The sequence below is a fragment of the Rana temporaria genome, chromosome 5 (genome assembly GCF_905171775.1).
Source record: "Rana temporaria chromosome 5, aRanTem1.1, whole genome shotgun sequence".
Classification (NCBI taxonomy): domain Eukaryota; kingdom Metazoa; phylum Chordata; class Amphibia; order Anura; family Ranidae; genus Rana; species Rana temporaria.
The window spans coordinates 34,189,471-34,199,399 of NC_053493.1; the positions used below are offsets into that span (position 1 = coordinate 34,189,471).

Genomic DNA, 9,929 nt, shown 5'->3' on the forward strand with positions numbered 1-9,929 from the left:
CTAGTATCGGTATCGGGACCGATTCCGAGTTTTTTCGGCGGTAGCCAGACGCCGATACCCCGCCCCGATACACAAATAGAATACTTAACCCCCCCCGCGCCGCCGACCGCCGCCACCGGAGCCGCAATTCGCCGCTGCGATCCGCCGCCGTTACGCCGCTGACTGTGTAATACGGGCGGGAACATTACAGCTTTGAATAGCTGTAATGATTTGCGCCACGCATAGACACTCCCCCTTGCTCGGGTGAACTGTCCAATCCCGAGCGAGGGGGAGTGTCTATACACGCAGCGTGGCGCCAATCATTACAAAGCTATTCAAAGCTGTAATGTTCCTGGCCGGCCGTAGTACTTTACACAGTCGGCGGTAGCAGGTAAGCGGGCCATGGCTGCATATGGGGGGGACACATGGCTGGATGGGGGGAGACACACATGGCTGCATATGGGGGGGACACATGGCTGGATGGGGGGAGACACACATGGCTGCATATGGGGGGGACACATGGCTGGATGGGGGGAGACACACATGGCTGGATGGGGGGAGACACACATGGCTGGATGGGGGGAGACACACATGGCTGGATGGGGGGAGACACACATGGCTGGATGGGGGGAGACACACATGGCTGGATGGGGGGGGGGGGGGACATGGCTGCATGGGGGGTGACAATGGCTGCATGGGGGGTGACAATGGCTGCATGGGGGGATACATTGCTGGATGGGGGGTGACAATGGCTGGATGGGGGGATACATTGCTGCATGGGGGGTGACAATGGCTGCATGGGGGGTGACAATGGCTGCATGGGGGGTGACAATGGCTGGATGGGGGGTGACAATGGCTGGATGGGGGGAGACAATGGCTGCATGGGGGGTGACAATGGCTGCATGGGTGGTGACAATGGCTGCATGGGGGGTGACGATGGCTGCATGGGGGGTGACAATGGCTGGATGGGGGGATACATTGCTGGATGGGGGGTGACAATGGCTGGATGGGGGGATACATTGCTGCATGGGGGGAGACAATGGCTGGATCGGGGGAGACAATGGCTGGATGGGGGGGAGACAATGGCTGGATGGGGGGGAGACAATGGCTGGATGGGGGGGGAGACAATGGCTGGATGGGGGGGAGACAATGGCTGGATGGGGGGAGACAATGGCTGGATGGGGGGATACATGGCTGCATCTGTGGGGGGACATCGCTGCATTTGGGGACACATTTTAAAAAAAGTATCGGTATTCGGTATCGGCGACTACTTGAAAAAAAGTATCGGTACTCGTACTCAGTCCTAAAAAAGTGGTATCGGGACAACCCTACCCATCTATGTAGTTGTGGCGCAGTTCTGTAAGCCCTGTGTAGTATAAAAAGTTGCAACAGTTTGTGCGACGCAGAGACGGATACCACTGGGACAGATTTAAGCGCCCTCTCCCACTGGTCTTCATCTACCTCCCCAATGTCTTCCCCCCATCTCCTGCGGCTTCTAAGGGAGGCATGATTCTGAGTTGTTACTAACAATCCCTCATAATTTTGAGTTACATGTACTTGCATTTGCATTCACTCCATATGTGGAAGCAGTGCATCTTAGATGACCATGTCCTATAAACACCAGGTCTAAAGGGTAAATTCCAAGGCAAAGTTTTAAAAAACAAATCTAAAAGGATCAACTTACCTATTTGGATGTAAACACATGTGTGCTGGTCAACCCACACTGGGAATATAGCTTTGGGATAAACAATACGAATTTGATCAAGAAGGCTCGTTTCCAGGGCAGATGCATGCAGTTCCTAGTAAAAACACAAAATAATATTACAGGTGAACTCATTATATGGAATGCTTGTACAAGGTAGATTTCTAGATTTTCTTTAATGCCAGCCGCTGCAGCAGCAGCTTATACTGGAAAGCTTAGTCTTCACTCCCCTGCCATGGTGTTCAGTGACAGGAGCAGAAGTCCTGTGTAAGGTCGGGATTTTGAGCTTATACAGGGCTAAGAATTATTTCCTTGCCCTATGTAATGGCGCTGATGCTTGGCAATTGGCTGTTTAGGCACCCAGTGCTGTTACATAGGGGGTGAGGTGAGGTATAGAATCCTCAACCCCGAGTATTCCTTCCTTCCCATATGGGGGGGGGGGGGGGGAGTAAATCCCATTCAAAATTTTAATTGATACAAAAGCTAAAAATGTTTTCGACCTTAATGCATTCCTTGCATTACGGTAAAAAATGTTTTATATTTATCTGTTCTAACCCTTCTCTGTGTGACGGGGAACAGAGGGGAGAAGAGATCCATCGCTATGCATGGCTGCCTCTCTTCTCCCCTCTCTTCCACTTCACACAGGGCTTAGAACAGCCATTGGCTCCTGCTGCTGTCAATACAATTTAATGAGGAGGAAGTGGGGGTGGGGCTAAGCTCCGCTATGTGTGTGTATGTAGCACGGCTCCATAGACACACAGCTCGGGAGCAAGCAGACACCATGTTCCCCCATAACAAATGGCCTGCTATGGGGACACATGAAGAAGAGGAGCAGCCAAGATTACCGGTGGGGGACCCAAGAAGAGGAGGATTGGGGCCACTCTATACAATACAATCGCAGGTGAGCATAATATGTTTGTTATTTTAATTTTTTTTTTAATTACCTTTATTAACACTTTGTCCAGCCTAACACTAAAATCGCTACATCTACAGACATCCACGATCTAACATTAACCTATCTAGCCCTGTAAAGAATAAATCAGTATACATACCTTTTCTGAAGCCGATCCAAACCGATCCCACACTGAGCTGTCAGCCGCGGCTTCGTTGTGGAGATGGCTGTAGAGGAGGCAGCCAACAACAGAAGCCCTATAGTAACGCTAAGGGTGACATCACTTCCCATTCATTTAACAGCCATTGTCAGCTGTGTCCTCTGCAGAGCTTCTGCTGCTGGAGACTGGACCAGAGCGGCTTCAAAAAAGGTATATATACCGATTTCTTCTTTACAGGGCTAGACAGGTTTGTGTTAGATGGTGGAATTCTATAGATGTAGCGATTTTAGTGTTAGGCTTGACTTCCACTTTAAGGCTAATTTCAATGGCAGCTAATCTAAGCTAATACTTTTGGACAATGAGAGAAAACCGGAGAACATTTACGAGTCCATGTATTATTAGCTAAAGGGGGCCTCAAATGCAGACCCCTGTAGGGCTGTCTTAATGAGAGGGCACACCTGGGCACTGCCCAGGGGCCCCAGCTGCATGGGGGCCCCCTGCACTTTCCCGAAAGCAGCTGATCCTTGAGCCCATGCTGCCCCGATATTGGGGGCCCCATAATGGCACTGAGAGTGATAGATACACAGGGGAGGGAGGCAGTCTGCCTCCTACCTACTTGATGTCTGTTTACCTTCACTGTCATCATTTTAGGGGCCCCAGAGCATTACTTTGCCCAGGGGTCCATGATGCTTTTAAGACGGCCCTGGCCACCTGACATCGTCAAAGTGCCACATATAATGCTCAATATATGTAATGCTTGAGAAGACTGTCAGAAACTTCAGACCTAATAGAGAAAATGAGGGTCAGAGAGTAAGGACATGCTATGTATTTGGCTGGGGAACATGTTACAGGAGGCTAGTAGGGATCAATGCTATTACCCAAATCAATGTACCCACTGCAGGCTACTGAGGTCCAAGGGCCGCACATCATATACCAAAGGGCCATAGGTGGCCCTTGGGCCACATGTTGGGCACCAGGGATGTAAATGTGGGAACATGTGAGCCCCATGTAGAAGAAAATGAAAACCTTCTGAAATCTTTTCAATAATGAGTTTCTAGATAATATCCAGGGCCGCCATCAGGGGTACAGGCATTACACCTGTAAGGGGCCCGATGGTCCTCAGGGGCCGTCTGACTTTAGCAACTCGCGGCAGGAGAGAGAAGAGAAGAATTTATGTTGTTTTGTTTGTCAGCACCAACCACCCCCCCCATCCCTCTTATCATCTTGCAGCAGGAGAGAGGAGCCCCCCCCATTTTCTGCTCCAGGGGGGCCCCTGCCTAAAGCTGTGTAAGGAACCCCAAAATTTGTGATGGCTGCCCTGATAATATCACCTAGATCTGTTCTGTCTTTGCCAATGCCAAATATCAGCTAATACGGAGCTATAGCAATTGCTATTAATAACATATCTCTTGGGTTGGAGAAGTAAATCAAGGTCTTGGCAGGAGATCAGTGGTTTTTACTTGCCAGCTATAAAGTGAGATAACTGCTTCTCTTTATAGAAATCTAGGAATATTATTCCGGCAAAACTTTATTTATAAAAACATTTAGCTATGTTTTGCAAGGGTTGGAGAAACAAGACAGACACAACACGCCAAAACACAAGGTCTAATAGGTCACAAAGGCATAAAGAGTCAAACCCGACAGGAAAACAAAAGTTAGCTTCTCTCCAGAAATACTCCTGGTGTGAGCGCCCCCCCCCCCCCCCATTCTGCCTAGAAGACAGGAGTGCTGCATGTTGGACAGGTCCCCCAAACACTGCAGGAATGAGCACTCTGCCTTGCTCAAAACCCATGCATGCTCAGTGCACTCTCTCTGTTGCACAATGTAGAGCTCAGCTGCTGCTTCGGGGGAGTCAGGGCCTCTTTGCGTCAATCTTATTTTTCTGCACAGCAGCAGCTTCCTTCCTAGGAGGCTTGCTTTGGCACATTGAAAACTTGAACAAATTGTCCGATAAGGTAGGAGCTCCTTACATCTCATACACTTGTGTAGTTAAATTTCAGCTTGAGCTATTGCATTTTGTAACAAGTCTTTTAAAAACTTAAAGCGGAGTTCCACCCATTTAAAAGTCAGCAGCTACAAAAAGTGCAGCTGCTGACTTTTAATAATCGGACACTCACCTGTCCCATAGTCCATTGATGTGGGCGCATGAAGCCTCTCTCCTCTCCCTCTCCGCGGCGCTGGCATTTTAACTGTGGGTACCCGGGTGTGGCTTCACAGCCGGGCACGCACTGGACATGCGAGAGCGGCCCTGCAAATGGCCAGGCAATCTCTGGGACCTGTGACTTGCCCCAGAAGATTGCAGGGAGGTGATCTTCCTTCCGACGCCGCGGCACCAGGGGAGGAAGTAGGAGCTGGGTGCCTGTAAAAATTGGGTACTTGCTACTCCCCCCCCCCCCTGAAAAAAAATGCCAGGGGGGTCACCAGCACTTAAAGCAGAATTTCTATTTTTGGGTCGAACTCCGCTTTAAGCATAGTATGCCCTATTCGTTTTTTTCCCATTCAACCCAGCGGGCTGAACGAAAACAAAACTGAAAAGCTTGGAGGGAGCCACTGTACTAACTATGCAATGTTAGTACATCGATCACCCCTGCTGAGCTATTGAAGCATATGAAACATGTATTTTTTTTAGTCCTTACCACATTAAATAAAAATGGAAATATTTATAAAAGCCCTATACAATTCCCTTATAAATAGTTAGATGGGAAGCCAATGGACCAAATTTAGCAAGGATTACCAGTATTTCCCAGTCATCTGCAGTCATGGGTTCAACTGTGACTTCTTTACACGATGTGACATTACAACATTGCTTAAGGAACACCTGTAGATAAATAAAAAAAACACAACATGACTTACAATACTACAAACCTATAATGAATGTACATACAACAGTTTTATATGTTTAAGTCAGAATGTATTCAACATGCAGCTAAAAGGGATATGCAATTAGTGGACCTCTAGCTGTTGCAGAACTACAAGTCCCATGAGGCATTGCAAGACTCTGACAGCCACAAGCATGACACCCAGAGGCAGAGGCACGATGGGACTTGTAGTTTTGTAACAGCTGGAGGTCCGCCAATTGCATATCCCTGTAAATGATATTATTAAATTGCATCTTCACTCAAACTTTTTTTTTTACGTTGGGTGAAGCAAAAGATAAAAACCCTTGCCGTGTTCTTCCTGCTGTCAGGGGTTCTTTTGAGGGATACGTTTTTCATTTACTGTGCTGGTGACAGCTATTTGACGAGATTAGACAGCAAACTCTTGTCCATGGATAATTAAAACCTTCATAATGTGACCAAGCAACAGTTTTTACATTTACAACACAGTGTACCCATAGTATGGTGTATTATGGAGAACACCTGGTTAGTGGACGGATCCACCGAATTGGAGGCAGCCCCGAGGTTCCCCCTGACCTATGTCAAGAGGCCACGAGTGGTAAGTGTATCCTAGGTTGAGAACCACTAAAGTCGCCTTTCTCAATCAGGCTTCTGTGGAACCCTAGGGTTTCTCCAGAGGTTGCTTGTGGTTCCTTGAGCAATGAGTGGTTCCTGCCTCTTTACTTAGTTACCATTGACACTAATGAACTTTTTAGCTATCTATAACGTCACCTTACCTGCCACCAGATGTGGATTGTCACTTGCCATGTCACCTGCCACCATTTGCAGATTGCCACGTCACCTGCCACCAGATGCGAATTGTCACTTGCCACTGTTGCCTGCCACCAGATGTGGATTGCCACTTGCCATGTCACCTGTCACCATTTGCAGATTGCCACGTCACCTGCCACCAGATGCGAATTGTCACTTGCCACTGTTGCCTGGCACCAGATGTGGATTGTCACATCACCTGCCATCAGTTGTGGATTGTCACTTCACATGCCACCAGATGTGGATTGTCACTTGCCACCGTCACCTGCCACCTGATGTGGCTTGTCACTTGCCAACATTTGCCTATTGTCACGTCACCTACCTCCAGATGTGGATTGTCACTTGCCACTGTCACCTGGCACCAGATGTGGATTGTCACTTGCCACTTTTACCTGGCACCAGATGTGGATTGTCACTTGCCACTGTTGCCTGATACCTGATGTGGTTTGTCACTTGCCATGTCACCTGCCACCATTTGCATATTGTCACGTCACCTGCCACCAGATGTGGATTGTCACTTGCCACCTGATGCGGTTTGTCACTTGCCATGTCACCTGCCAACATTTGCAGATTGTCACGTCACCTGCCACCAGATGTGGATTGTCACTTGCCACTGTCACCTGGCACCAGATGTGGTTTGTCACTTGCCACTGTCGTCTGATACCTGATGTGGTTTGTCACTTGCCATGTCACCTGCCACCATTTGCATATTGTCACGTCACCTGCCACCAGATGTGGATTGTCACTTGCCACCGTCGCCTGCCACCTGATGTGGTTTGTCACTTGCCATGTCACCTGCCAACATTTGCAGATTGTCACGTCACCTGCCACCAGATGTGGATTGTCACTTGCCACCGTCACCTGCCACCAGATGTGGATTGTCACTTACCACTGTCACCAGATGTGGTTTGTCACTTGCCACATCACCTGATGTGGATTGTCACTTGCCATGTCACTTGCCAACATTTGCCTATTGTCACGTCACCTACCTCCAGATGTGGATTGTCACTTGCCACTGTCACCTGGCACCAGATGTGGATTGTCACTTGCCACTTTTACCTGGCACCAGATGTGGATTGTCACTTGCCACTGTTGCCTGATACCTGATGTGGTTTGTCACTTGCCATGTCACCTGCCACCATTTGCATATTGTCACGTCACCTGCCACCAGATGTGGATTGTCACTTGCCACCTGATGCGGTTTGTCACTTGCCATGTCACCTGCCAACATTTGCAGATTGTCACGTCACCTGCCACCAGATGTGGATTGTCACTTGCCACTGTCACCTGGCACCAGATGTGGTTTGTCACTTGCCACCGTCGTCTGATACCTGATGTGGTTTGTCACTTGCCATGTCACCTGCCACCATTTGCATATTGTCACGTCACCTGCCACCAGATGTGGATTGTCACTTGCCACCGTCGCCTGCCACCTGATGTGGTTTGTCACTTGCCATGTCACCTGCCAACATTTGCAGATTGTCACGTCACCTGCCACCAGATGTGGGATTGTCACTTGCCACCCTCGCCTGCCACCTGATGTGGTTTGTCACTTGCCATGTCACCTGCCAACATTTGCAGATTGTCACGTCACCTGCCACCAGATGTGGATTGTCACTTGCCACCGTCACCTGCCACCAGATGTGGATTGTCACTTACCACTGTCACCAGATGTGGTTTGTCACTTGCCACATCACCTGATGTGGATTGTCACTTGCCAACATTTGCCTATTGTCACGTCACCTACCTCCAGATGTGGATTGTCACTTGCCACTGTCACCTGGCACCAGATGTGGTTTGTCACTTGCCACTTTTACCTGGCACCAGATGTGGATTGTCACTTGCCACTGTCGCCTGCTACCTGATGTGGTTTGTCACTTGCCATGTCACCTGCCAACATTTGCAGATTGTCACATCACCTGCCACCAAATGTGGATTGTCACTTGCCACCTTCGCCTGCCACCTGATGTGGTTTGTCACTTGCCATGTCACCTGCCAACATTTGCAGATTGTCACGTCACCTGCCACCAGATGTGGATTGTCACTTGCCACTGTCACCTGGCACCAGATGTGGTTTGTCACTTGCCACTTTTACCTGGCACCAGATGTGGATTGTCACTTGCCACTGTCGCCTGATGTGGTTTGTCACTTGCCATGTCACCTGCCACCATTTGCATATGGTCACGTCACCTGCCACCAGATGTGGATTGTCACTTGCCACCGTCGCCTGCCACCTGATGTGGTTTGTCACTTGCCATGTCACCTGCCAACATTTGCAGATTGTCACGTCACCTGCCACCAGATGTGGATTGTCACTTGCCACCGTCGCCTGCCACCTGATATGGTTTGTCACTTGCCATGTCACCTGCTACCATTTGCAGATTGTCACATCACCTGCCACCAGATGTGAATTGTCACTTGTCACTGTCACCAGATGTGGTTTGTCACTTGCCACATCACCTGATGTGGATTGTCACTTGCCACCGTCACCTGCCACCAGATGTGGATTGTCACTTACCACTGTCACCAGATGTGGTTTGTCACTTGCCACATCACCTGATGTGGATTGTCACTTGCCATGTCACTTGCCAACATTTGCCTATTGTCACGTCACCTACCTCCAGATGTGGATGGTCACTTGCCACTGTCACCTGGCACCAGATGTGGATTGTCACTTGCCGCTTTTACCTGGCACCAGATGTGGATTGTCACTTGCCACTGTTGCCTGATACCTGATGTGGTTTGTCACTTGCCATGTCACCTGCCACCATTTGCATATTGTCACGTCACCTGCCACCAGATGTGGATTGTCACTTGCCATGTCACCTGCCAACATTTGCAGATTGTCACGTCACCTGCCACCAGATGTGGATTGTCACTTGCCACTGTCACCTGGCACCAGATGTGGTTTGTCACTTGCCACTGTCGTCTGATACCTGATGTGGTTTGTCACTTGCCATGTCACTGCCACCATTTGCATATTGTCACGTCACCTGCCACCATATGTGGATTGTCACTTGCCACCGTCGCCTGCCACCTGATGTGGTTTGTCACTTGCCATGTCACCTGCCAACATTTGCAGATTGTCACGTCACCTGCCACCAGATGTGGATTGTCACTTGCCACCGTCACCTGCCACCAGATGTGGATTGTCACTTACCACTGTCACCAGATGTGGTTTGTCACTTGCCACATCACCTGATGTGGATTGTCACTTGCCACGTCACCTGCCACCAGATGTGGATTGTCACTTGCCAACAGATGTGGAGGATCGCCTTCCACTACTTGTGGATTGTCACTTGCCATGCCAGCCGGTGCCATCAAATGTGCATTGTTGCTGTACTTGTGGCAGGCTGGCAGCACTGGTCCATTTAGTTCTAAGTGAGGGCCGGAGAGCAGTGATGCGGGGCAGGCAGTGAGAGATGATGTCATCTCGCAGCTCCCCGCCTCACCTCCGACATTGAAGTGGCACGCACTATAAGGGCAGAAGAGCGGTGACGTGGGGCAGGCGAAGAGACATGATGTCATGTCTGGTCCTCTCATCCGCCT

The 9,929-nt window shown here is 49.5% G+C and overlaps 1 protein-coding gene across 4 annotated transcripts in view; it reads right to left on the minus strand.

The window, feature by feature from the left end:
• Positions 1 to 9,929, minus strand: part of PEX1 (peroxisomal biogenesis factor 1) — a 126,308-nt gene that overhangs the window by 89,667 nt on the left and 26,712 nt on the right. For all 4 annotated transcript variants that reach the window (XM_040352353.1, XM_040352352.1, XM_040352358.1 and 1 more), the window contains exons 3-4: positions 5,468 to 5,551; positions 1,664 to 1,778 (exon numbers count right to left, since the gene is read on the minus strand). In XM_040352353.1, the coding sequence (XP_040208287.1) occupies positions 1,664 to 1,778; positions 5,468 to 5,551 (199 nt within the window). The remainder of the gene's footprint in view (positions 1 to 1,663; positions 1,779 to 5,467; positions 5,552 to 9,929) is intronic.